Source organism: Pseudophryne corroboree, chromosome 8 (genome assembly GCF_028390025.1).
Source record: "Pseudophryne corroboree isolate aPseCor3 chromosome 8, aPseCor3.hap2, whole genome shotgun sequence".
Classification (NCBI taxonomy): Eukaryota; Metazoa; Chordata; class Amphibia; order Anura; family Myobatrachidae; genus Pseudophryne; species Pseudophryne corroboree.
Window position 1 is genome coordinate 441,849,039 of NC_086451.1, and position 27,643 is coordinate 441,876,681.

At 48.1% G+C, this 27,643-nt stretch overlaps 2 protein-coding genes across 3 annotated transcripts; one reads left to right on the plus strand and one right to left on the minus strand.

Annotated features, from left to right (window-relative positions):
- Positions 1–6,240: 6,240 nt before the first annotated feature.
- On the minus strand, positions 6,241–19,906 carry STK19 (serine/threonine kinase 19). Of its 2 annotated transcripts, none has more exons than XM_063938115.1 (7): positions 19,760–19,906; positions 18,438–18,591; positions 17,334–17,479; positions 16,804–17,039; positions 6,831–6,928; positions 6,610–6,757; positions 6,241–6,513 (listed from the first exon to the last, which is right to left on the minus strand). In XM_063938115.1, the coding sequence occupies exons 1-7, from the start codon at positions 19,889–19,891 to the stop codon at positions 6,468–6,470; spliced, it is 960 nt and encodes a 319-aa protein (XP_063794185.1). In that variant the 5' UTR covers positions 19,892–19,906; the 3' UTR covers positions 6,241–6,467. The 2 variants fall into 2 exon arrangements, with proteins under 2 accessions (XP_063794185.1, XP_063794186.1); XM_063938116.1 differs by lacking the exon at positions 19,760–19,906 and adding an exon at positions 19,690–19,731.
- Positions 19,907–19,999: 93 nt separating this feature from the next.
- Positions 20,000–26,095, plus strand: DXO (decapping exoribonuclease). The gene is made up of 7 exons (XM_063938114.1): positions 20,000–20,105; positions 22,588–22,975; positions 23,351–23,577; positions 23,828–24,047; positions 24,942–25,077; positions 25,427–25,521; positions 25,602–26,095. The coding sequence occupies exons 1-7, from the start codon at positions 20,069–20,071 to the stop codon at positions 25,711–25,713; spliced, it is 1,215 nt and encodes a 404-aa protein (XP_063794184.1). The 5' UTR covers positions 20,000–20,068; the 3' UTR covers positions 25,714–26,095.
- Positions 26,096–27,643: the final 1,548 nt, after the last annotated feature.

Genomic DNA, 27,643 nt, shown 5'->3' on the forward strand with positions numbered 1-27,643 from the left:
TTTGCAGGGGTACCAGATTTTTTAGAATCGGCCCTGGGGAGCCAGAGAGATCCGACTTCAAAGCAGTGGTCCCCATCCAAGTTTGTTTATTACTCTTCCTAGACAGATATCTCAGTTTCTATCTGACTTAGAGTGTTTCTGAGGGTATACTCCAAAAGCTGGGACTCTCCCCTTTCATTGGCAGCTTGTCTCTACTATACCCAGAACCAGAGATATCAGCCTTCCAGCAGCTGGTCCCTGCTCCAGCTCCACACGCCCGGTATGCAGTTTTATATTTTCATCGGTTGATTGCTCTGGCTCCTGAACTCTGATCCCCAATCCCCCAGTATCTCCTGAAAGGTGGGACTCTCTAGTTTTTCATTCCAGTGAAAGAAAGAAATCTATTTGCAGGAATTGGAGATATCTGCAGTAAAGCACGCTGTCCTCCCACCGGAAAATGATGAAAATGAAATCCACTCCACTATCAACGACTCGCCTGCATATATTATTAAACACCACCCTGGAAGTCATGTACTGGGGCACCTTCATTCTGCCCAATGCCCCCTTCTGTACTTTAGTGTTCTCCTTCCCACCCCATCTCCCACCATCTGTGCAGTAAAGGAGTAATTAGTAGAAATTACTGCTCCAGGTCCTACATGCTGAGCGGGAGATAGAACACCCCCTACCGCCCGCGGGACATCAAAGCTGCCACTGATAGCTCCCCCCACCCCTATCGCTGGAGGATGAGTAGGGGCCCCAGTGTATTACTTTGCCCAGGGGCCTACACTGCTGTTAAGATGGCTCTGCATGAGTATTTCAGGTGCAGGTCTTTGGAAGGCGCAGCAGTGTACAGCATTGTAACAGAGCACCGTTAAAGTCTATGGGGTCTATTCATAAGGCAGAGAAAAGCCCTGCTTTGCGGAAAACAGCTTTTCTCTGTTATTCTTGGAGCAGGTTGCCATGAAGTCCCTGACTCCTGCAGCGTCCCCCCCCCCTCAGTGACTGAATCGCATCACCATACTTTGGTATGGTAAATGCGATTCATGAAGGAGCATTAAGCTCAGCTTTCCACTCCCTCATGGAGTTCAGGTTCTCCATCTCAGGATGGTGCAAATTGAACTGTGGTGCGGTAACTGCAGGGAAGCTCAATGCTGCCCTGGTCTCTGGCTCCAACCCCCAGACCTCCCATCAGCCACTGCGGCCTTCTGGGAGGTCAACCGGCAGCACATGGTTCAAGACGGCAGAGGAACACCGCTGGAGAAGAGAGCGTCGCTGGAGCCCGGGATACCGCAACGCTTCGCTGGAAGGGTGAGTATACATGAATTGCTACTTATCACAGCGGAATCAGTATGATTTATCAGCGGTGGGATACCGGCTGTCCATATCCCAACACTGGTATCCCTCCCGCCAGAATGCCGGCAGCGGGGCGAGCGCAAAGAGTCCCCTTGCAGGCTCGGTGGCTCCCCACAGGATCTATTCCCGCTCTATGGATGTTGTGGTTCTGTTCTGCCGGGATTCCGACTGGCTGCATTGGCGGCTGTCGGAATTCCGGTGTTGGTATCCTGACTGCTGGGATCCCTACAGTCGGCAAAATGAACGAAAATGAACGAATCCCATCACAGCTTTATATCGCATCGAACCGATGCGGTGTATAGTGATAAGTAACAATTCATTTTTCATTTTTTTTTATGAATAGACCCCTTAGAATACTGCAGTTTTCCGACCGGAGTTAAGCAAAGCAATCAAAAGCTGTAGTTTAGTTATGGCCATCGGTGAGTTAACCATTGGTGGTTAACTTTGATGGTATGAACCTATCAACATCGGTTTTACCCACTGATGGTCATCCCAGCTCTACTACTCAACGGGCCAATCAGAGGTTGGGGGCAGGGCTTCATGGGTCATATTAGGGGCGGAGCTAGGCACCATGTCCCGGCTCCAAGGAGAAAGGGTAACTAAAAAACCATCAGGGGGCTCTGTGCCCTCAGTAGCGGAGAACCATCAGATCTCCACCATCTATGGCAAATCCATCTATCTTCAGTGGTTACCCAACTCTACTGTAGGTTTATCAAACCTTCTTAAGAGAGCAAGTGGAGGTGTTGCTTATAGCAACCATCCAGAGTCTAGCTACAACTTATCTAGTACATTCTAAAAAGAGTAGATGCTAGGACCAATTTGGAGAAAGGACCTCTGATGTCAGGGGGAGGAGCAACGTCACCAAGGGGAGGAGCTAGACCAGCAGGATAGTTCTTCTACTATCCACACCACCAACTACTCCCTTTAGTAACCCAGTGGCGAGCGAAGCGAGCCCACATTTCGGGTACCTTGATTGTGCATGGCTCCTCCCCCTGGTGACGCCAGAGGTCCTTTCTCCAACTTGGTTTTAGCCATAACCTTATCTGATCGGATAGGATGTGACCCGTCAGATACACAGCATGTGTAGCTGCAGAGAAGATAAACTTCCCACTGCTGCCGTCTCAGAGGGACAGGAAAGTCCCTCTGCCTCCCCGCACCCTCCCCCAGTGTTTCTGGTGCTGCTGATCACTGCTGATTGGTCAGCACGGCAGGACCGCCCATCCAGCGGCTGCACACTATGGCAGCCACTGGGGAAGTGTAAATTAGCATCCGAGTGTGTATCTGGTGGCTGCGCAGCTGTAAAAAATTAAAGTCATGATGTTTCCAGTGGTCCTGATGTTTCGATGGTGCTGACCAATATTCTGATGTTTGGGAAAAAAACATTTATTTTTACAAATATAAAATAAAAAAAGTTGTTTTTTTGTTTGTTTGTTTTTTAGCTAAAATTATTTTGGATACATGTTTTTCACCTAATTCACACCACCGGTATATGCTGTCTAGCTGCTGCTGCAGGGGGTCATCCACAGTTGTTGCGACCGCAATTGCGGTCACAGCAGCTGTACAGGCCATTCCGCATGCTGGGCGGCCTCCAACATGCGATAGAAAGGAATGCAGAATCTGCACTCCTTACTGAATAAGCCCCCCTAAGGCCCAGATTTTTCAAGCCTTGGAGAGTGATAAATTGTACGGTGATAAAGTACGGCCAATCGGCTCCTGTCATGTTTACAGTCAGGAGCTGATTGGCTGTTACTTTATCACCGTGCAATTTATCACTCTCCAAGGCTTGATAAATTTGGGCCTAAGACTACTGGTAACAATCATAAACACTACAATTACCATGGGGGGTCATTCCGACCCGATCGCTCGCTGCAGTTTGTCGCAGTGCAGCGATTGGGTCGGAATTGCGCATGCAAGACAGAGGCGGTCGCTGGGCAGGAGGGGGCTGAACGGTGGTGTTAAGCCGCCGTTTAGGGGGCGCAGTCCGGCCAACGCAGGCGTGGCCAGACTGTTGGGGGGGCGGGATGTAGCGGCTGTGTGACGTCTCACACAGCCGCTGCGGCCATCGGCAGTGACAAACAACTCCCGGCCAGCCGCAGGAGCTGCTCTGGCCGGGAGTTACTCCAGGAATACAAAAGCATCGCCGCTGTGCAACGCTTTTGTATTTGTGCAGGGGTAGGGAGCGGCACTGACATGTGGGGCAGACTAGCCCTGTGCTGGCCGTCCCCCCGCATGTCAGGGAAGATGATCGTAGCTGTGATAAATTTACCACTGCTACGATCAACTCAGAATGACCCCCATGGAGTGTGAGTGAGGTTCTTAGCAAATATTTGGACAAAAATGTATGCCCATCTACTATTACTCAGGCAATGCTTCGGTGAGGTAAGCCCTCAGGCAATGCTTCGGTGAAGGTAAGCCCTCAGGCAATGCTTCGTTGAGGTAAGCTCTCAGGCAATGCTTCGGTGAGGTAAGCCCTCAGGCAATGCTTCGGTGAGGTAAGCCCTCAGGCAATGCTTCGGTGAGGTAAGCCCTCAGGCTGATGTGTAGATGACAGATCCGGTTTAATAGCCTGACCTCTTATAGGCCCTACACACTGGCCGATTTTCAGAAAGATATGAACGATCTCGTTCATATCTTTCAGTGTGGAGACTCCAGCGATGAACGATGCGCGTCCCCGCGCTCGTTCATCGCTGGTCTCCCGTCGGCTGTGCATGCAGGCCAATATGGACGATCTCGTCCATATTTGCCTGCACTTCAATGCAGCCGCGTGACGGGGGGAGTGAAGAAACTTCACTCCCCCCGTCACTGCCCCCCCGCCGCCGGGTCGCTCGTATCCGCCGTCGGGCAGCTCGGCGGCGGGTCGGCCAGTGAGTAGGGCCCCTTAGGCTGGTAGCCACCAATCTGTACACTATTGCCAAGATCAATGTCCAGTTTGGTCACACAGGTCGCTCAGTGAGGTTAGAAAATGGTCACACACATACCAATAGCTGTCAAATGCCAGCCGCATCAGGCTAAGGGGCAGATGTACTAAGCCTTGGAGAGAGATAAACTACCAACCAATCAGTTCCTGACATTTTTACAGACACCGGGGGAGATGCACTAAGCCTTGGGGAGAGATAAAGTAACAGCCAATTAGCTCCTAATTACTTACAGGCTGTGTTTGAAAAAAATGGCAGTCCAGAGCTGATTGGTTGGTGCTTTATCTCTCTCCACTTTATCTCTCTTCAAGGCTTAGAACAGTACATCTCCCCGTAATTGACCAATGGTAGTCATTCCGAGTTGTTCGCTTGCTAGCTGTTTTTAGCAGTCGTGCAAACAGTATGCCGCCGCCGCCCACTGGGAGTGTATTTTAGCTTAGCAGAAGTGCGAATGAAAGTATCGCAGAGCAGCGGCAATTTTTTTTTGTGCAGTTTCAGAGTAGCTCAATACCTACTCAGTGCTTGCGATCACTTCAGACTGTTCAGTTCCTGTTTTGACGTCACAAACACGCCCTGCATTCGCTCAGCCACGCCTGCGTTTTTCCTGGCACGCCTGCGTTTTTACGAACACTCCCTGAAAACGGTCAGTTGCCACCCAGAAACGCCCACTTTATGTCAATCACTCTGCGGCAACCAGTGCGACTGAAAAGCTTCACTAGACCTTGTGTGAAACTACATCGGCCGTTGTAAAAGTATGTCACGTGTGCGCATTGCGCAGAAATGCAGTTTTTTTGCCTGATCGCTGAACAGCGAACGAATGCAGCTAGCGATCAACTCGGAATGACCCCCAATATTAGCATTGTCTCAGAGTGTGGGATCATCTTTACTCCAAACTATTTTTACCCTGTTAGAGGAAAATACATTTTTCTAACTCACCTACAGACTGCCGGTTACTTATATCCTCGACCTATGTTTTCACTTGGAAACCTTATAGCGGGTGTAGTACGGCTGACCGGCGGTCTCCTGACAGCCGGTCAGCTTACCGACGCCGGGATCCCGGCGGGGAGGGGCGAGTGCAGCAAGCCCCTTGCGGGCTCGTGCTGACCGGCAGTCACATGAATACCACCCCTTATAGCATCCATGGTATAAGCGGTAACCCAATGTTTCTAGCCATATACTGTATGTGCCACTAGTAACTGTTTAGGGTGACCAATCCCAGGATCGGCAGGATCCAGGGATTTAGGCCAAAAAACGTCCCGGATTCAATCCCGGGGATTGAGGGATCATGCGGCCCTTTGTTTTTTTTTAAAAAGACTGGCAGCGTTGAGCGTCCTCCCGCATTCCCCTGCGCAGCATGACGTGCAGCCACAGGTCACGCTGCGCAGTCATCCGACGTCACCCACCACCGACACGGAAGGATGTTTCCCACTCTACCGCCCCCCGTCGTATGGTAAGTTATGTGGGAGGGGCGGGGCGGGGCGAGAGCGGCGGACACATAGGGAAAAGCCAATCCCAGGATTGACCATTTTTCAATCCCGATAACCGGGATTGGCCACGTTATAACTGTTAGATTGTGGATCTCCAGAGATGGGCAAGATTTACTAAAGCTTCTAAACAATCAATATTTTTTTTTAAAACAAATAAAAATCTGTGGTTTTTCCCATGGTAACCAATTATATTCTAGCTATCATTTCTCTATTGCATTCTAAAAGATAGACAAAATGTGATTGGTTGTCATGGGCAACAGCTTCACTTGTATGTTATAGAAGCTTTAGAAAAATCTACCCCAAGGAGTACAAATTCTGGATCTTATTCCCTTTCCTCCTCTGATCAGTGTTTAGTCCACAGTGGTAGATCTCCCTTCCATTCTGTCCCTCTTCTTCCTCCTTTTCTTGCTTTCTTCATGTGGCTACTGTGATGCGATTACATAATTCTACACACTTTATGGAATAAGAGGGAGCGGTTAGGAAGTCGGACAAACTGCACACACATATACATCATGAAATACTTTAATAAATTATATTATATTACTTTATTATATCTACACAGAAATAAAAATGGCACAAATTCATTGCAGAATTGAATACAGACATGTCCCACATCTGGAAGAGAAGAGGGTTCATTCTGTATATAGGTTCCACTGCTCTGGCTCAGAATTAAAGGCTATAGAAACAGAAAAAAGGTGATTTACAAAGTACAAGGATGGGAAGAGGCATGGCGCTACGTGTCTGATAAGCGGAGGAGACTTCCAGAGGGTGTGGGGATGCTGCAAGAGACAATAAGCAGAGAAAATAATAAGAAAAGGTCTTTATCTCGTATATAATGGGAAATAAGTGTTTGGCGGGTATTACATGTTACTCACCAGTCCACAAGCCCCGCCCCTATGATGTCATGGATGTGATACTCCATTCCTAACCGGACAGAGTGGGGAGGTTTACGAGTGGAGAGATCTGTGAGCAGGACTTCTTTATATCGAGATCTGCTGATCTGAGCGAGAATGGCCTTCCGCCCTGAGCGGGGAGAGAGAAGAATCAGCAAGATGGCTGGAGATCGCCCACAGGTGTATGAAATACATCGATTTACCTTTTATAAAATGTGAGATGAACCTCCCGGCACCAGGGATGGACAGCCACCAACTCCCCGCATCCCTCACTGTGAGCAGCCCGGCGTGAACCAGCTGCCTGGGGGTAAAAATAGGATTTTAATTACTTACCAGTAAATCCTTTTCTCGTAGTCCGTAGAGGATGCTGGGGTCCACATTAGTACCATGGGGTATAGACGGGTCCACTAGGAGCCATTGGCACTTTAAGAGTTTGAGAGTGTGGGCTGGCTCCTCCCTCTATGCCCCTCCTACCAGACTCAGTCTAGAAACTGTGTCCGAGGAGACGGACAACTTCGAGAGAGGGATTATACACAGATCGTGGCGAGATTCACACCAGCTCACACATACAAGGCAAACCAAGCTAACCAGCTTGAAAACTCAGCAACGGCTGAACAAGATTACTTAACCAAGTAACAAACAGTACTGAACTAAGTAACCACTGCAGGATCATGAAGCGCTGGGCGGGCGCCCAGCATCCCCTACGGACTACGAGAAAAGGATTTACCGGTAGGAAATTAAAATCCTATTTTCTCTTACGTCCTAGAGGATGCTGGGGTCCACATTAGTACCATGGGGATGTACCAAAGCTCCCAGAACAGGAGGGAGAGCGCGGAGGCTCCTGCAGAACTGATTGACCAAACTTTCGGTCCCCAGCGGCCAAAGTATCGAACTTGTAGAACTTTGCAAACATGTTCGACCCAGACCAAGTAGCCGCTCGGCAAAGTTGTAAAGCCAAGACACCCCGGGTAGCCGCCCAGGAAGAACCCACCTTACGAGTAGAGTGGGCCTTAACAGATGTAGGACACGGCAATCCTGCCGTAGAATACGCATGCTGGATAGTGAACCTGATCCAGCGAGAGATCGTCTGCTTAGAAGCAGGATACCCAAGTTTCTTGGGATCATACAGGACAAACAGAGTCCGATTTTCTGTGACGAGTAGTCCTCTACACATAGATTTTCAGAACCCTTACAACATCAAAGGACTTTGATGAAATTGAGGAGCCAGAAGCAACTGGCACCACAATAGGATGGTTGATATGAAATGCCGACACAACCTTTGGAAGAAACTGCTGACGTGTCCGGTGCTCAGCTCTATCTTCATGGAAGATAGAGTAGGGGCTCTTACAAGACAAAGCCCCCAACTCCGACACACGTCTAGCAGAAGCTAAGGCCAACAAAGTGACAGCCTTCCACGTGAGAAATTTGACTTCAACCTAGAGGTTCGAACCAATCCGATTGGAGGAACTGTAACATCAGGTTAAGATCCCAGGGCGCCGTAGGCGGCACAAGGGGAGGCTGGATGTGCAGAACCCCTTTCAGAAAAGTCTGAACCTCAGGGAGGGAAGCCAACTGTTTCTGGAAGAATGGATAGGGCCGAAATCTGGACCTTCGAGGATCCCAACCTCAGGCCCATATCCACACCTGCTTGCAGGAGGAGGAGAAACCGTCCCAGTTGAAACTCCACGGTAGGAAACTTCTAGGACTCACACCAAGATACATATTTTTTCCAAATACAATGGTAATGTTTAGATGTTACTCCATTCCTAGCCTGTATCAGGGTAGGAATAACCTTGTTCGGAATGCCCTTCCGAGCTAATATCTGGCGTTCAACCTCCATGCCGTCAAACGTAGCCGTGGTAAGTCTTGATAAGCGAACGGCCCCTGCTGCAGAAGATCCTCCCGAAGAGGAAGAGGCCTCGGCTCTTCTAGCAGTAGATCCAGAAGATCTGCGTACCAAGCCCTTCTTGGCCAGTGCGAAACAATGAGGATTGCCTGAACTCTTGTTCTCCTTATGAGTTTTAGAACTCTTGGAATGAGTGGAAGTGGAGGAAACACGTACACCGACTGGAACACCCACGGAGTCACTACGGCGTCCACCGCCACAGCTTATGGGTCCTTCGACCTGGAACAATACTGCTGAAGCTTCTTGTTGAGACGAGAGGCCATCGTGTCTATTTGAGGTACACCCCAAAGATCTGTAACCTCCGTGAACACCTTCGGATGGAGTCCCCACTCTCCTGGATGGAGATCGTGTTTGCTGAGGAAGTCCGCTTCCCAGTTGTCCACTTCCGGAATGAAGACTGCTGACAGCGCCAACGCATGTTTTTCTGCCTAGAGGATGATAATTGTTACCTCTGACATTGCAGCTCTGCTCTTCGTTCTGCCCTGTCGGTTTATGTAAGCCACAGTAGTTACATTGTTCGACTGCACTTGAATGGCTCGAACTCGCAGAAGATGGGCCGCTTGGAGAAGACCGTTGTAGATGGCTTAGTTCCAGAATGTTTATTGGAAGGCTGGATTCCAGGCTTGACCACCGTCCTTGGAAGGTTTCCCCCTGAGTGACTGCGCCCCAGCCCCGGAGACTTGCATCCGTAGTTAGAAGATACAGTCCTGAATCCCGAACCTGCGACCCTCCAGAAGGTGTGGTAGTTGCAGGCACCAGAGGAGTGAAATCCTGGCTTTTGACGACAAACGTATTCTTTGGTGCAAGTGTAGACGAGATCCAGACCACTTGTCCAGGAGATCCAGTTGGAAGGACCGAGCATGAAACCTTCCATACTGTAGAGCCTCGTAAGAGGCCACCATCTTCCTTAGAAGGTGAATGCACTGATGAAGCGAAACCCGGGCTGGCTTCAGGACACCCCGGACCATTGTCCCAGAAGAGACAACCTCCTGGTCGGCTCCAAATGTGATTTTACAAGGTTCAGGATCCAACCGTGTTCCCTGAGCAGATGAGTCGTGAGAACAATGGATTGCAATAACTTTTCCCTGGATGATGCCTTTATCAGCAGATCGTCCAGATATGGGATCATGTTCACCCCCTGTCTGCGGAGGAGAACCATCATCTCTGCCATCACCTTGGTGAACACCCTCGGTGCTGTGGAGAGGCTGAATGACAGTGCCTGAAATTGATAGTGACTGTCCAACAGTGCAAATCTGAGATAAGCCTGGTGCGGCAGCCAAATCGGAATGTGGAGGTACGCATCCTTGATATCCAGGGATACCAGAAACTCTCCCTCCTCCAGACCTGAAATCACTGCTCTGAGAGACTCCATTTTGAATTTGAACACCTTCAGGTAAGGGTTCAACGATTTCAAGTTCAAAATTGGTCTGACCGAACCATCCGGTTGAATAATAACCCTTGTTTTGCATATGAGGTGGAACTGGGAAAATGACTTGTGACTTTTCCAATTTTAGGAAGGCTTCCTGTAGGATAGCCCTGTCTGTCAGCAAAGCTAGCAAGCCTGATTTGAAGAATCGGTGAGGCGGGTGTTCTTGAAACTCCAGTCTGTACCCCTGGGACACAATATCCTGTACCAAGGGATCCAGGCCGGACAACACCCAGACGTGTCTGAAACGTCTGAGTCTCGCACCCACCAGCCCGTCCTCCAGGCTTTGTGGTCCACCGTCATGCTGAGGATTTTGAGGAACCAGAAGTAGGTCTCTGGTCCTGGGAGCCTGTGGGTGCAGGCTTTTTGGATTTTGCATGACCACCTCTAAAGAAAGTGGTAGGAGGCTTGGACTTTTTTGCCTTAGCGGTCCGAAAGGACTGCGGCACCGCTGAAGAAAATGGTTTCTTCATAGAAGGTGTAGCAGAGGGAAGGAAAGTTGACTTACCCGCGGTTGCCATGGAAATCCACGCATCCAACGCTTCCCCAAATAGAGCCTGACCTGTGTAGGGTAGGTTCTCCACACTTCTCCTGAATTCCGTGTCTGCAGAACACAGAACATTGGCATAGCCAGAGTCCCCTGCGGGCTGAGATCGACATGGAAGATATCGGTGCAGTCAGCACACACAGGTCCTTCACGGATTCCACCATGAACCCCGCAGAATCCTGTATGTTACGTAAAAACAATTCAATGTCACTTCTATCCCTTGTATCCAAATCCTGACCACCTTACTATGGCTTTAGAAATCCGTGCACAGGCAATAGTGGGCTTAACTCCACCCCTGAAGCAGTGTAAATGGATTTTAGCGTAGTGTCAATCTTACGATCAGCCAGTTCTTTTAACGCGGTAGATCCAGGGACAGGTAAAACCACCGTTTTAGACAGGCTGGAAACAGATGCATCAACAATGGGTGGGTTTTCCCATTTTTCCTATCTTCCTCAGGGAAGGGAAAAGCAACTAGAACCCTTTTTGGGATCTGGAATTTTTTCTCCGGGTTTTGCCAGGATTTTTCAAATATAGCGTTTAATTCTTTAGATGCAGGGAAGGTTAGCGAGGCTTTCTTATGGTCAGTGAAGTAACCCTTCTCAACCTGCTCAGGTGTTGTGTCATTAATGTTTAACACATCTCTAATGGCCTCAATCATGAGCTGCACCCCCTTAGCAAGGGATGCCGCCCCCCTCAGCACATGCCCAACACCGTCTGCAGTATCAGAATCGGTATCCGTGTCATCTTGCATAATTTGGGCAAGTGCACGTTTCTGTGGGAACATGCTAGGGGATTTTGCAGGAATAGGAACAGAGCCTGACCAAACTGCCATAGACTTCTTCAACCCCTGAGTTTCAGTCTCAGTATTAGCAAACCTAGTAGAGATCTGCGAGATCATTCCTTTGATAGAAGTTAACCACTCAGGTTCAACAATAGGGATCTGAGACAAAGCATTACAATCCTGTGTACATGGAATGGATCCTTCCTGAGAGGAAACCTCTTCTGCAGCATATGACACAGAGTCCCTAGACATGGCTATGGGGGTCATTCCAAGTTGATCGATCGCTAGCTAGTTTTAGCAGCCATGTAAACGCTATGCCGCCGCCCACTGGGGAGTGTATTTTAGCTTAGCAGAAGTACGAATGCATGTGCAGGCGAGATCTGCAAAAACAGTTTGTACAGTTTCAGAGTAGCTCTGAACCTACTCAGCGCTTGCGATCACTTCAGCCTATTTGTGTACGGATTTTACGTCATACACCCGCCCAGCGAACGCCTAGACACACCTGCGTTTTTGCAAACACTCACTGAAAACAGTCAGTTGACACCCAGAAACGCCCCCTTCCTGTCAATCTTCTTGTGGTCGTCAGTGCGACTGAAAACTTTGCTAGAACCTGTGCAAAACAACAAATGCCTTTGTACCCGTATGTCACGCGTGCGCATTGCGGTGCATACGGATGTGCAGAAATGCCGTTTTTTAGCCTGATCGCTGCGCTGCGAACAACGGCAGCTGGCAATCAACTCGGAATTACTCCCATTAAACACCCGCACACACACACACACAGGGAAATGTCAGACACAGTTCCCCCCCCCCCCCCCCCCCCCCAAGTATGCCACAGAGATTGGAGCCAACCCACACACAGCGCTTTTTGAGGTAGAACTAATAAAACTACCAGCGCTGTCTGTGTACCTTAATGGACTACACAGTCTTTACACAGCCTCCCCTTCTACAACCCCCTAGTACCGCACAGGATAGCTGGAGTTGCTTGGAGGGACAGCTCTCCCTGTCAGTGTCTGTGTACAGGAACTGCAGGCAGGAAAATGGCGCTGAACGCTGCTGGGTCCGCTCCTAGGAGAAGCTCCGCCCCCTGAACATGGCGCTGCTTCCCACTCTTATACTGGCCTGAGGATTTATGCTGGCAGCGATCCGGGAACCCTGACAGGCTTGCTGACCAGTGTTAGGGTATAGGCGCTGGCTCAGGGCGCCCCTCACAGCGCCGCACTATGTACCGCTGAGCCCCGGAGCGCAGTTAGTACTGCGCTCCCTACCCTGTTGCTGCCATCTTCACAACGGCTCCCCGCTTGCCAGGGGGGCCGGTGACTCACTTGCCACCAAAGTCTTCTGGCTCTGTAAGGGGGTAGCGGTCTAACGATCAGCACCCTCAGGAGCGCAGTGTCCTGTCAGCGGAGATAGTGGCTCAGACCCCACAGAGTGGACACTACTTCCCCCCTTAGTCCCACGAAGCAGGGAGGCTGTTGCCAGCAGCCTCCTTGTGCCTAAACTACGGTAACTCTTAGAAAAAAATAAAACTAAAGAAGCTCTAGGAGCTCCCCTAGCTGTGACCGGCTCCTCCGGGCACATTTTCTAAACTAAACTGGTAGGAGGGGCATAGAGGGAGGAGCCAGCCCACACTTTCAAACTCTTAAAGTGCCAATGGCTCCTAGTGGACCCGTCTAAGGACATAAGAGAAATATACTTGGTCACAACTGATCAGAGCGGAAAGCATAATCACTACCACTGGCCACAGAGAATTTGTGAACAGGATTTTCTGTCTCAGAGGCAGCAAATGATTTAATGTAATTAAAGCTTAATGACGAATGCTTCAACTAAAGTGGGAACGGGCCATGATTTAAATCTCCCGCTGCCGTGTCATCATCTGATATCAGTCTATTTTCAACCTACAGTGCAACACTTTTATATAAAGAAGAACAGTGCATCTATTTTATTTTAAATCAACTTGCTCTGTAGCATATTGGGCACTTTGTACAATGTTAGGAACGTACCTAAGACAGGACTGAGCCAAATCGGAGGGTTTAAATTCAAGATGCATCTACAGTATATTCCCTCGGTTATACTGGTGCACACAGAGTAACATTAGGAACAAATGTGGCTATAAGTTTGTAACCATTATGTGATGCAAGGGGCACAAATGTACATACACTGCTCAAAAAAATAAAGGGAACACTAAAATAACACATCCTAGATCTGAATGAATGAAATATTCTTATTAAATACTTTGTTCTTTACATGGTTGAATGTGCGGACAACAAAATCACACAAAAATTATCAATGGAAATCAAATTTATTAACCCATGGAGGTCTGGATTTGGAGTCACACTCAAAATGAAAGTGGAAAAACACACTACAGGCTGATCCAACTTTGATGTAATGTCCTTAAAACAAGTCAAAATGAGGCTCAGTAGTGTGTGTGGCCTCCACGTGCCTGTATGACCTCCCTACAACGCCTGGGCATGCTCCTGATGAGGTGGCGGATGGTCTCCTGAGGGATCTCCTCCCAGACCTGGACTAAAGCATCCGCCAAATCCTGGACAGTCTGTGGTGGATGGAGCGAGACATGATGTCTGTGCTCAATTGGATTCAGGTCTGGGGAACGGGCGGGCCAGTCCATCGCATCAATGCCTTCGTCTTGCAGGAACTGCTGACACACTCCAGCCACATGAGGTCTAGCATTATCTTGCATTAGGAGGTATCCAGGGCCAACCGCACCAGCATATGGTCTCACAAGGGGTCTGAGGATCTCATCTCAGTACCTAATGGCAGTCAGGCAACCTCTGGCGAGCACATGGAGGGCTGTGCGGCCCCCCAAAGAAATGCCACCCCACACCATTACTGACCCACTGCCAAACCGGTCATGCTGGAGGATGTTGCAGGCAGCAGAACGTTCTCCTTGGCGTCTCCAGACTCTGTCACGTCTGTCACATGTGCTCAGTGAGAACCTGCTTTCATCTGTGAAGAGCACAGGGCGCCAGTGGCGAGTTTGCCAATCTTGGTGTTCTCTGGCAAATGCCAAACGTCCTGCACAGTGTTGGGCTGTAAGCACAACCCCCACCTGTGGACGTCGGGCCCTCATACCACCCTCATGGAGTCTGTTTCTGATCGTTTGAGTAGACACATGCACATTTGTGGCTTGCTGGAGGTCATTTTGCAGGGCTCTGGCAGTGCTCCTCCTGTTCCTCCTTGCACAAAGGCGGAGGTAACGGTCCTGCTGCTGGGTTGTTGCCCTCCTACGGCCTCCTCCACGTCTCCTGATGTACTGGCCTGTCTCCTGGTAGCGCTTCCATGCTCTGGACACTACAATGACAGACACAGCAAACCTTCTTGCCACAGCTCACATTGATGTACCATCCTGGATGAGCTGCACTACCTGAGCCACTTGTGTGGGTTGTAGACTCCGTCTCATGCTACCACTAGAGTGAAAGCACCACCAGCTTTCAAAAGTGACCAAAACATCAGCCAGAAAGCATAGGAGCTGAGAAGTGGTCTGTGGTCACCACCAGCAGAACAACTCCTTTATTGGGGGTGTCTTGCTAATTGCCTATAATTTCCACCTGTTGTCTATTCCATTTGCACAACAGCATGTGAAATTGATTGTCAATCAGTGTTGCTTCCTAAATGGACAGTTTGATTTCACAGAAGTGTGATTGACTTGGAGTTAAACAACACAATGTATGTGTTCCCTTTATTTTTTTGAGCAGTGTATTTATTTCTGCATGCAGGGTAAATACTGGCTGCTTTTGCATGTAGCCCACAAGAACTGGCCAGCTTTATTTTGGCATCACAATTTAGAGTTCAGCTGCGATGTGCCCTTTCTCACAGAGACTTTAAACCCTAGCGTAACATGGTTTTGCCAAGGTGTACAGTTCCACCTCCTAGCTGAACCTCCTCATAACTCTAAATAAGGCCGCAAATCTGAACCCCGATTTCCCTAAAATTGTTATACACAGAGTGTTCACTCTAGGCTGTTTTAGCAGGACGCCGCGCCCTACCCATTTTTTAGAAGGCAAAACCCGCTCTGCCCCTTTTGCGGTGCCCTGCTAGAACAGCCGCCCGCTTCCTGCCCTCCCAGCGTGTAAAGATGCCGTGCGCATGCGCGCGGCATCCATTCACGCATTGGGAGAGAGCTGGGGGAAGCCCAGCACCGACGGAGGTGCTGGGCACACCCCCAACAGTGACGTCGACGGCCACAGACGCCCTCTATAGCAGCGTCTGTGGCCGCACCGCCCACTAAAATGACGGGGACGAGGCCACACCCCCTAATTTGCATGACCGCCCCCCCATTTCGGGCACACTCGTGGCTTCGCCGCACGCGCGCCAATGTGCCCCCGAACTCCGGCGCCCTGCCCCTTCATCATCCTAGAAGGATCACTAACACAAAAAGAGTTATTGCTTAATGAAGCTAGAATTGCTCCAAGATATTCTCCATTTGGCGGAATGTAATGGGAATTCGGTGGTCTGAATTGGGTTCGGAATTCGACTAATCATAAAACTTGGATTTCCTGCATCTCCACTCAAAACAAAAACAAAATTCCCAGCATGTCAATCATTGACCATCCCGTTACAGATCTCTGCCGATATCCAACTTGGGATTCTCAATTATTTTTCAAACTTTTCTGTCTGTAGTATTCTGTGGTTTTACCCAGTACCGTCCCCTGTGCCCTCTACCGCTGTTATCATTACAAGCAGTAAAGATCTGCTACTGAGAACTACAGATGTGTCCTCATACAACGAGCGTCTAGATGTCATACGGTGCGAGACGGCTGAGCTGCTCCGAGAGATGTAGTAACTTTGGTTCCCAGACTTAGTCCTCAGGACCCCAAACAGATCACATTTTCCAGGCCACCCGGCAGGTACACAGGTGTACTCATTACTCACCGACACATTTTTTAAAAATCCACAGGTGGAGCTAATTATTTCATTTGTAATTCTGTGAGGAGACCCTGAAAATATGACCTGCTTGGGGCCCTGAGGTCCAAGTTTGAGAACTTGTGCCTTAAGGCCCATACACATTAGACGATGTCGCTCTGTGAGCGACATCGTCTAATGTTTCCCCCTCCCGGGCCGGCCGGTCGGTCGGCGGCCGACTGTACACACTGAGCGATATGACCGCTCATATCGCTCAGTGACGTCACGCCTCCGCCAGCCCTGCATGAAGGTCGTGGACGACAGTCCACATCCTTCATGCATGCCCTACCGACAATTGTTGCCGACCCGCAGGGCCGCGCATCGGTCGTCGCTGGCGGCATACACACTTGACGATAAAATGAGCGACGCCGCTCAAGGAGGGTTGACGATAAAATGAGCGACGCCGCTCAAGGAGGGGGAAAATGAGCGACGTCGCTCATTTTATCGTTAAGTGTGTATGGACCTTTAGAAGAAGATTTATTTATTTATTTTACAGTGCGTACGGAGTCTTCTCTGTTATGTAATGCCAGGAGAAACTGCTTCATGGTGACTGCAGCCCTAATTTAAATCTCTCTCTACAAAGGCCTCTTTCTCACGTGATCTCTCCATCGCTGAATCGGTGCTTCTCCATCATTTCCTCCCTGTTGTAGCTGATCTTAGAGGAGGCAATGAGGCTGGAGTCCAGGAACTTGTGGACAACAGGGGCTCCAGAACTCCCGTCAACGCTTTTGATGACAGTTCGACGCAAATCCTCACTCATAACCACTAGGAAAGTGTCAGCATCAAACCCTGGCTGGACAAGGCAGACCTCGCCTTTCTGCTGCAAAGTGCTCTGCAAGAGGAGGTAAATGAGAAGATCTCAGGGGAGACGTACCAAGCATTGGGGAGAGATAAAATGGAGAGGTTGCCCATAGCAACCAATCACTGTCAGTCATTTATCTAGCACAGTCTTTGAAATGACAGAAGCTACTCCAGATTCTCCCTCTCTCCAAGGCTTGATACATCTCCTCCCTAAAAATGGATGCTTGAACTCCTAGTTCAACCACAACCAGACTGCCACAGACTTGCCAACAAAGATGAATAAAACAGGAAGGTAATGAGAAAGGGGGAAGGATTAGTCACTCACCAACAGTCTATCTGCAGTCGTGCGGTCTTGTATGAGACTGTACATTTGGTGCCTCAGAAAAATAGGCGGAAGAGAGTCATTGTACAGCTTACGTGGGAAGAGAGTACACAGGTACAATACAGCTTCTTGGGGCTCCTCTGTAAAATCTGAGAGTAATAGGAAACAAGAGGAAGCAAGCTGAGAGTACTGTCCTTTCGTAGGGCTAGATAATGCATGTACTGATGCAGACGGGACATTTGCTGGACCACTGCAAAGATCCACACAGAAAACAATGTCAGCAATGGGGGGTAATTCCAAGTTGATCGCAGCAGGATTTTTGATAGCAACTGGGCAAAACCATGTGCACTGCAGGGGAGGCAGATATAACATGTGCAGAGAGAGAGAGAGTTAGATTTGGGTGTGGTGTGTTCAATCTGCAATCTAATTTGCAGTGTAAAAATAAAGCAGCCAGTATTTACCCTGCACAGAAACAATATAACCCACCCAAATCTAACCCTTTCTGCACATCTTATATCTGCCTCCCCTGCAGTGCACATGGTTTTGCCCAGTTGCTATCAAAAATCCTGCTGCGATCAACTTGGAATTACCCCCAATATCAGTATAGGGGCGGCGTTGTTGATTTACGTCCGTCACCATACTCAGGCAGCTATGAAATGTATTATAGTATCGACTCAGCGCTAGGACAAGGTGTGCTGGCACAAAGGCTTACTTCTGCAGCAATACAACTGTAATCAAGTCAGCTGGAGCTACAGCGCCAACACACAGCAGCTGTACAATACGGCTGACCATTGCTAATATATAAGCAGGAAACAAAGTCAAGCCTGGTGCACCAAGAGTCTCCGCCATTCCACGGCCTGACTATCAAGTAAGATTGTGCCCATTTCAGTCTACACATTAGCAAACATGTATGGCGCGCTCTGTAACAACATATAACATTTTACATCTCGTATGAAAATTTGATTTATATATTTTTTTTTTTTATTAAATATCCCGCTACAGACACCTCCACCCCCCAAAAAGCAACTTTCTACCGGAGACAGATCGCTAAGGTTGGGGCTGCAGGCAGACGGACCAGGGGAGGAACAGATGTCCTCTGCTTATTACCTGGATAAGGTGAGGGGATTGCGCTGAAATCCGGTTTCACAGTCTCGGCCTCTTTTCGTTGTTTCTTCACTTTGAAGGTGTCACAGATCAGCTTCCGCTTGCGGTCCATGGAAGGGAAGGGGAGAGGGGGAAGGGAGGGGGAAAGCTTAATTTCCTGGCAGAAAAAAGGCGACAATAAAGGAACAGACAATTCTAAATGTAATTAGTAGGCGGGACAGAAAACTACACCTGTATATTTCCATAATTATGTACTATGATGAGACACCATTCCTTATAGCTATAAATAGAGTATGTACAGTACGTTCCCGCAACTCCTGTGATCAGGTTACTGGAAGACTATATATCTAACGTTTGTTCTGCACGTCTGGAGTGTCCATCTCTACCTATAAAATATATATATATATATATATATATATATATATATATATATACACACACACATACATACATACATACATACATACATACATATATATATATATATATATATATACACATACATACAGGTTGAGTAGCACTTAACCAAAATCACACATTTTTGGGTCCCCTACTGAGATAATGACACATATATTATATATCTATATAATCTATCTATATATACACATAATATATATTCTATATGTCATTATCTCAGCAGGGGACCCAAAAATGTGGGATTTTGAATTTTGGACAAGGGCATACTTGCCTACCTGACCCTCTCCGTGAGGGAGAAAATGCTCTGTTCCTGGACTTTCCTGGTAATGTATGATTGCCATCACCTGTGGTGAAACACCTTTCTTATCAATTACCTAGCTCACCACAGGTGATGGCAATCATACATTACCAGGAAAGTCCAGGAACAGAGCATTTTCTCCCTCACGGAGAGGGTCAGGTAGGCAAGTATGGATAAGGACTACTCAACACACACTATATATATATATATATATATATATATATATATATATATATATATATATATATATATATTTATTTATAAAAAAGGCTTAAATCCATCTGACTTCATATATCATACAGTATATATATATATATATAGAGAGAGAGAGAGAGAGAGAGATCAATAGCTCTCTGTCTCTATATATAGATCTGATAGATATAGATACACACACAAAAGATGAATGGAATTAAAAATGTGGAGCTTAAAAAGTTGATGACCAGGAGCTCTCCATCTATCATACGCCTTAATCTCCCCCCATACCCCGCCTAGTAACTGGTATGCTGGTACTTTTAGTTCAACGATACTTAGAGCTCTCACAATTACACCCATGACCCAGAAGCTTGAAGCAGGTAAGATAATAAATCCCCCCTGTAAGCAGTGCACCCACCTCCGCTATCCTCTCCGCACTTCTACACCCGGGCTGCCAGATATACACTAGTGCAGTAGCTACAGGAAAATGTCTCCGCATCTCACACTCAGAGGTGAGCGAGACGCCATTTTCTCGAAGACCAAGTCCCATAGGCGGCAGATACAATTATACCATGACGGCACCTTCGGGCTGCAGAAACCGTGGACATGAAATTAGCAAGTCTTTTCCTCTAGTGTTAGTAGTAAATGTATGAAGCGGAAAGGAAGGATCTGTGTCGGGACCTGTGCTGCTACATCCGGGGACTTTGTGTATTGTTGTAGAGGAGATATGGAGACAGATACACAGACACTGAGGGACAGTGCAGGTGAGGACGTGCCCCTAGGCCACTGTGCTGGTAGTCTTATCTATATTGTACTAGCCTGGTGCACTGTGACCAATGTACAGCATGCCTGTCCCCAGGCACTCAGGTGCTGACAGCAAAAATGGGCATTTATAGATGTTTGTGTGTATATATATATATATATATATATATATATTTATTTATTTATTTTTGTCATTCTATTAAAATGATTTGTGAGTGTAGACTTCATACTGTAGCTATAAGGACAGGCAATTGATGCCAGATTAGGCCAATTTAATCATTGGGGTTTATAAGTGGTCAGCCAATGATTGCTGTAAAATATAATGGACAAGCGTCCGCATCATCCCCTGTATAGACAACTTGCAGGCGTGTTTCTATAGAGCGTCCCCTCCTCCCGTTAGAATACATTGTTTTACAGATATGGTATATAACGTGCAAACAACAGTGTGAAGTCAGTGAGTAGGACGCTGGGCTCTGGCTTGCGCTGCGGCAGTGCTATGGATGAAAGATGCAGTGCCGCTCTTTTATAGTAAAGAAATTCCGAGGACTGATCTGGCTAAATCCAGGTTGGCTAAAGGACCTCTGACATCACCACCATGTGACCCGCTACAAGAGGGGGGAGGAGCAACGTCAGAACATGGAACCCGAAAAGTACCCTCGCGGGCTCGGTTTTACGGAAGGGAGTAGTTGTTGACGTGGATAGTAAAAGTGCTATGCACTGGCCTTGCTCCTCCCCCTGACCGCCGAGGTCCTGCAAATTGCTGCCTGGGGCATCATTCCAGAATGCCTCACAAATACTGGACAGTGGTAAGATCTGCTGACTGAGAAGGCCATGACATATGGATAACATTAGTGTCTTCATCATCAAACTATTGGGTGACAAGCTCTTTGGATGGCAGTGTTGTCATCCTGGAAGGCACAACTACCATTGGGCTTAAAATGATGCCGCAAGGGGGGTGCAGATGGTCACTCGGGACCACTAAGTTGCGATTAGCATTGGCTTTACCTTATGAGGGAAGGAGAGCACCTAAACCATGCCAGGAGCATCAGGAACCCTCAAAAACCTTTCCTTGTTTGAAGCACTCAGACCGTAGGGCTTTTTAGGTATTGCCACAGGTACACTCGCCACACACACTGCTTTGCAGTACATTGCCTGTGGTCTTTCCACCACTGAACAGCGAAACGTACAATGGGGGTCATTCCGACCTGGTCAAAACTCTGCAAAACTGCGTATGCACTGCAATGCGCAGGCGCGTCGTACGGGTACAAAGCGGATCGTTGCTGAGCGATGGATTTAACGAAGAATCCATTCGCACAGTCGTTCGCAAAGGAGATTGACAGGAAGAGGGCGTTTATGGGTGTCAACTGACATTTTTTAGGGAGTGGTTGGAAAAACGCAGGCGTGTCCAAGCGTTTGCAGGGCGGGTGTCTGACGGTAATTCCGGGACCAGACAGGCTGAAGTGATCGCAGCGGCTGAGTAAGTTCAGACCTACTCAGAAACTGCACAAAACTTTTTTGTACCGCTCGGCTGCACAGGCGTTCGCACACTTGCAAAGCGAAAACACATTCCCCCATAGGTGGCGACTATCTGATCGCAGCGCTGCAAAAAGTAGCTAACGAGCGATCAGGTTGGAATGACACCCATTGCCAGGTGTGATGAATGTTTAGGCCCTGCAACCTGACTATGTCCTGATGAGACTGGCTGCTTGTTTCTTCTTTTGCCTTGCAAACCAACGCACAGTTATCACAGTTCTTTACTATGCACTTTTGTCTGTCCTCCGTTGCTGCTGATGTTCCATGCTGACATCCTCTCAGCTGTCAGTCACAAACAGAAACAGATATACAAGTGTCATATAACAAATGAATCAGCACAGTCTCTCAGTGGGCTATATGATGTGACTATAGCATTAATGTGTGGACACATCTGTAGGTGTAATTGAGGAGCACTTTGTGACTTTTGCGGTAATTTTTGCAGTTATACCTCTTTTAAACCCAAGGCCAAATTTGATCATTTCTGGTTATTACTTGAATGTCATTTGTGTCACGGTTTTGGATTATTATTGATCAAATACTGTGTGTATCATTGCCAGAAAATCCTACTTCAATCTATTTGACACTCAAAATCTGTAGCAACAAAATGTAAAGAAAAAAAAAATTGTTGGTGTAAATAAAGCTGGGTACACACTGTACGATACATCATGCGATATTGGTTCTTTCTGCACAACCATCGTATAGAGTGTATGCTCATTCCATAATCTGTCCGTCATTCACTGAATCACCCTATTGGATGTGCTGCACATCCAATGGTACGATTCCGCGGCCAAAGTGTTATATACGATACATCGCGCCGCTGTACAGCGGATCGTGTAGTGTGTTCACCGCACTGCACAGTCTTTCAGGTGTGTTCCTGGTTTAAGATATTCTCAGGGGTTGACAAGGAGAACTGCAATTGGGTTTAATCTTTATGAACATCCTGTCTTTCAGGAAGACCCCCTAAAAGAAGCAGCCTTGATGAGGATCTCCCCGCTGCCCCACAGACGAAGTGTCCTCACATTTCCGCTCCATCTTTCAGGACACATCACTCACTCTACCATGGTCCCTTCCCATTCTTCAGGCTGCCCTCTGAAGTCGGCTCTTTCTCGCTGGATGAGAAGCGTTGTTACCATGGTGATGCCAGGCGTTTGCGCTATTTTCGACCTCCTCCGGGTACAGACTGGGATGGTGCTTCACTTTCATGGGACGTGATGGAGGGATTTGAAAATCATTATGTGCGTAGGAATGAAGATGAGAAAGAGGGTCTTCTGCATTTACTGACGTGGCTTAAAGAGAATAGAGGACTTCTGGAAGCAACCACCCGTGGTGACAGCAAGAGGTGCAGAATATGGGTGATATTGTTTATTGTGTATGAGAGGAGGAAAGCCGTGCTAGTGCACTGAAGGGATGTGGGTTTTGCAGAAATAAAGATTGGCGTTCACCGTAGAGATGTATGGAAGGAAGGTGCAGTGGAGTGAGGTAGTGATTCGCAAAAGTACAGTGGAAATGTGGGGTTGTACCAGATCCATGACAATGGCATGGTGAAACTATCGGTCACATGGTAAGACCACTACGGGGATGACAGTCGTACAGATAGAAAGACGTAAATGTGTGTCAGACTGGTACATTTATAACCTTGCGTAAGAGAACAGGGGCGTTTGGGATCTCAAAAACAATAAAAACATGATTGCTGCAAAGTTTTTCTCCTCTCCAGACCGGTGGACCGAGACTTTGTCACCTGGCGCGGTCACCTCACTAAGATCCTATGCACCCCATATGAAAACCAAGAAGGCTGGATTCTGGCAGTCACATTGTTCAAGGGCACCCTGTACATCAGTGAGAGAGAGACGGCGGCTGCCTGCAAGAAGAGGAAACAGAGGACCCAGGAGCAAGAAAAACTCATGTACTCTGGCTACAAGTTTGAAAGCTACCTCTGTGCCGGTGTGTTCCCACTATGCCATCATCTCACTCTTGCTGCAAGTTCTGGTATTGATAGAGCTAGTGCAGGCTACTGGACTCTTCTGTACAGATGGGACCCTGAGTCTGGATGAATGCACAGAACACATTTGTTGTTGACTGTCTATGTCCATTTACCATCATTCTACTCTATACATGAATACATTTATATCAGCCTCTAATAAGTTTTCTTTGAATGTCAGTAGATTCTTTGACACGTTCTCTCCTTTCCCAGACTCGCCTGACGCTGCCCCTTGCCCGTCTGAAGTGGTAAACACCAATGAGGCATATTGCAGTGTCTTATTGGGGAGGCTGAACTCGCATTCGCTCCTCCTGTCTGGAGAGGTGGACTGCTCAGATCCATCCAGTGCTAATCCATCCCCACCGTTCTGCTACGTGGAGCTGAAGTCAAGTGCCCAGATCCGAAATCCACACCAACAACGCAGCTTTAACAGGTACCGCAGTCATGGTGCTTCATGCTATGGCACCGCATGTACATCCATGTTTAGTTGCACTTTTATGTAGAAGCCTGCAGGGGGTGTAGGTGTAGGTCATTTACCACTTAGGGCTATATTCAATAAGAGTCGGAAACTGCCGTCTTGTCGGAAAGACGGCAGTTTCCGACGAATAGGTTGGAAGGGGTTCCGACCTATTCAATAGGGGCACATTTTTTCCGACTTGTCGGAAAGCAGGTGGATCGTCGAAATACCGACAGGTTTTGGCCCCCTTTCCGACAAACTCAATCCAACTTGAAAACAAGTCAGATTAAGGTGAGGAGACTGGGAGCGGTGCGGCGGGCTACGGGGATGATGGTACCTGCAGTGCCTCCTCCGCCGCCACACAGATCACTCCCGTTGCCAGCTCCGGCCGCCGCTGGGAGCTCCCCCCCCCCCCCCCCCCCGACGACGCTGGTAGCTCCCCGCCGGCCACCGCACACTGCTCCCCGCCGGCCGCCGCACACTGCTCCCCCCGCCGCTGCTGTCGGCGCACCCGGCAGTCGCTGACAGCAGCGGCAGGACAGGACACAGGGAACGGCCAAATCTGACAGTCGGATTTGCCCGCTCCTTGAATAGGGGTTGTCGGGGGCATTCCGACAACTGCATGTCGGAATGGACCCGACTCTTATTGAATATACCGCTTAAAGTGTAATAATATATAAAGTTAAGTAACATTATGGTATATCATGGCACAAATGCAGCTATAAACTGTACCACCGGTTAACAGGCACAAACACGCTTTAAGAGTACATACAAAATATCTGTAAATCTACTGAAGATGAGCATTCTAGTTTTGGAGCCTATAATCCTTCACTGTGCCTGGGGTCTCTGATATGTGCCACTTCTCACCAGGTACAAGCTCCTGAAGTGGTGGTGCCAGTCGTTCCTCCTGGGGATTCCACTCATTGTTGCAGGTTTCCGGAATCCACAAGGAAGAATCGTAGCGCTACAGAAGTATCCGACGTCAGAAATCCCTCATTTGGTTCGGGTAATAAAGCAGTGCTTGTGTTTTTCTAATCCCAAGTAATCCAGTTCAGGCCAATTGAACCCAGGACGATCTTATCTCCTAGCTCTCATTACCATTTGTTATGAGATCACTGTCTGGGCCCGTAGAGAGACAACAGGGACTACATCACGTTCTCCTTACCCTGTCCCTGCTCTGACATCTACTAGTAATATCGCCCGCACTTGCTTACTCAATAGGCATCAGTGAACTCTTTGCGAGTATAAGTCTCTCCTACTGTAGATTCCTATAAAACATTGGACCAGTTGAAAGAAGGAGATGAAATTTGCATTTACCTTGACTGTATATAAATAACGCATTACCACTTTTGTAGGAGGACAAGCAGGGCTGGGATCCTGCCACATGCATGAATTTCTGCGGCGCGTTCCTGTCTCACATGAAGAAAGTGGTGAGCACGGATGACCCGAGGTGAGATCTTTTGTATCACCGAGCGTTTCTGAAGGATTGTCACTGCCGCGGTGTTGTCACATATATTTTTCTCGTCCTAGGGTGGTCTATGTGTTTTCCTGGGAAGTCGGTTCAGACATCACCTTCACGGTTGAAACCGATCCAGACTATATTATCCTTCCGGACTGGTATGTGCAGGCCTTAGCACAGTGATCCAGGGCTGATGCATCGCAGAGTAATGAGAATTCTGCAGCGCATAAAGCCACCGATCCAGGCTACCATACTAGACGTGGACCATCTCTGATTTGTGAGAGCTAGTTCCTCCAGCAATGTCTCCTGCGATGAAGCTGAAACTTGGGATAACGCATACACTCGTTTTCAGGTGAACAAGAACAACCGTATTGGATTCCCATGTGAAAGAGGAACCAGGGGCTGGACCCTGTTTTTAAAAGAATGCATAAACTGGAGCGTCAAAAACACTTTTGTAACCGTTTTAATTTAATAGGATTGGGTGGTAAGATCTGCTTAGTTTCACTTGTGTATTTTCTTTCATTTTACTGTTACAACTAAAATATGTCTAGCCTGTTGTACTAAAGTCTTGTGTTCACATCAGTGCTGGCACAGCAATAGATTTGCACATACTCTATTAACTTATTTAAGTGGTTCCCAAACTTTTTTGGATCACGGCGCCCTACAGTATCAGAATTTTCTGCAGCGGGGTACACTGGTATTCTACAGGGAATAACATCGGGGTGTAGAGTTGGATCTTGATCCGAGGCACCAACAGGCTAAAGCTTTGACTGTTCCTATGATGCATTGCACCGCCTCCTCTATAACCACGCCTCCAAGCACTGGAGCACAGTTTGTAAGTTGGTGCCTGCAGTGCAGGCAGCTAACAGGTGGGGCTGCGCTAGTCAGCCCTGAAAAGAGCTTTTTTTTTTCTTTTAAGATTTCAAGGGCCGCAGCACTTTTATGTCAGTCTGACATTCTATGCTGCGACTCCATCACCTCCCCAGCAGCGCTGCATACTCCCGCGGCCTGGTTCCCGGGTACTTGCGGCGGAGGCGCACTGGACTTCAGGCACACCACTGACGCTCTCCTGGAGCACGTGGCTGCACATCAGGGAGGAGTTAAGAGGGTCCCCCAGGTTGGACCCGCCGGTAAATCACGATCCTGACGCGGTCCCAGGAGACGGTGGTGGACACTGTACTGCACAGGGACCCCACTATATCCACTAGGGCAAGGGAGCACAGGTCAGATTTCCTAAAATCCATTTGTTATAGGCTCTACAGCACCCGGTGGTGAGGACCAGCACAGGGGATAAGGTGCTGACCTGTATCCCCTCCCCCAGCTCCGGGCGCCATCTACTGCTGGTGTTTCCGCCCTGGAGCTGCATTTCCTTCTCCCTCACTCCCTGACAGAGATTTTGGCGCCATCTTCACTACTAGCTGGGCTCATCTCTGGGATGCAGGGCACTGTCTCCTCTGAAAAGCCGCCTGTCTCATCAGCGCTGTGATTTTACAGACACTTTAGTATTCTACATGGCATTTTAGACCGTGTTAGTTAAGAACAAGTGTACTGCTATCTGAATATTTGGTACAAGTATTCTGTGATATACATCCAGTGTTTACTGTGCATTGTTATATCTATACTCATACATAGTAATATGTAAATTACTAGTCCAGTGCAGTTTTCTTGTTTATATGTAATAACTTCTGCATTGTACATGTGACTGAGTGTGCCTGAAGCTGTTGTGTGGGATTCTATTCTCCTGTTTCACATATTGCTATCACTATATTCTGTACCCTGAGGGGCTAGGTGCGTCAGGGTCCCATTTTTATATATAATATGTGTCACACAGCGTTTACGATTTGGTATTTTTCCTGTGTTTTTCAGTCACCTCATACTGCTTAAATCCTCTGTTCTGTGTCCTGTATTTACTGTCACTTGACATAGGGGTTTATTTGCAGGTATTGTTTTTGTCTGGCTATATTGTACTGTTATGCCCTAGGGCTACATTCCTTATAATGTCTGCCACACAGTGGGAAATCCGTGGACGCTTCTGCATCTTGCAGTACTGGTGCCACGGATTTACCTTAGGGAGAAGTTGTAGCTGCTGGTTCAGGTGCTGAGTGCCATACAC

Bases quoted from the DNA above. Each gene is read 5' to 3' on its own strand.
- DXO (XM_063938114.1), top strand. From the start codon at position 20,069: ATGGAGACAGATACACAGACACTGAGGGACAGTGCAG. The intron at 20,106-22,587 runs GTGAGGACGTGC...CCTGTCTTTCAG, and splicing joins GACACTGAGGGACAGTGCAG to GAAGACCCCCTAAAAGAAGC. The intron at 24,048-24,941 runs GTACCGCAGTCA...ACTTCTCACCAG, and splicing joins CAACAACGCAGCTTTAACAG to GTACAAGCTCCTGAAGTGGT.
- STK19 (XM_063938115.1), bottom strand. From the start codon at position 19,891: ATGGGACTTGGTCTTCGAGAAAATGGCGTCTCGCTCACCTCTGAGTGT. The intron at 18,592-19,759 runs GTGGGTGCACTG...TTTTTCTGCCAG, and splicing joins GTGCGGAGAGGATAGCGGAG to GAAATTAAGCTTTCCCCCTC. The intron at 17,480-18,437 runs GTAATAAGCAGA...TATTACTCTCAG, and splicing joins AATCCCCTCACCTTATCCAG to ATTTTACAGAGGAGCCCCAA.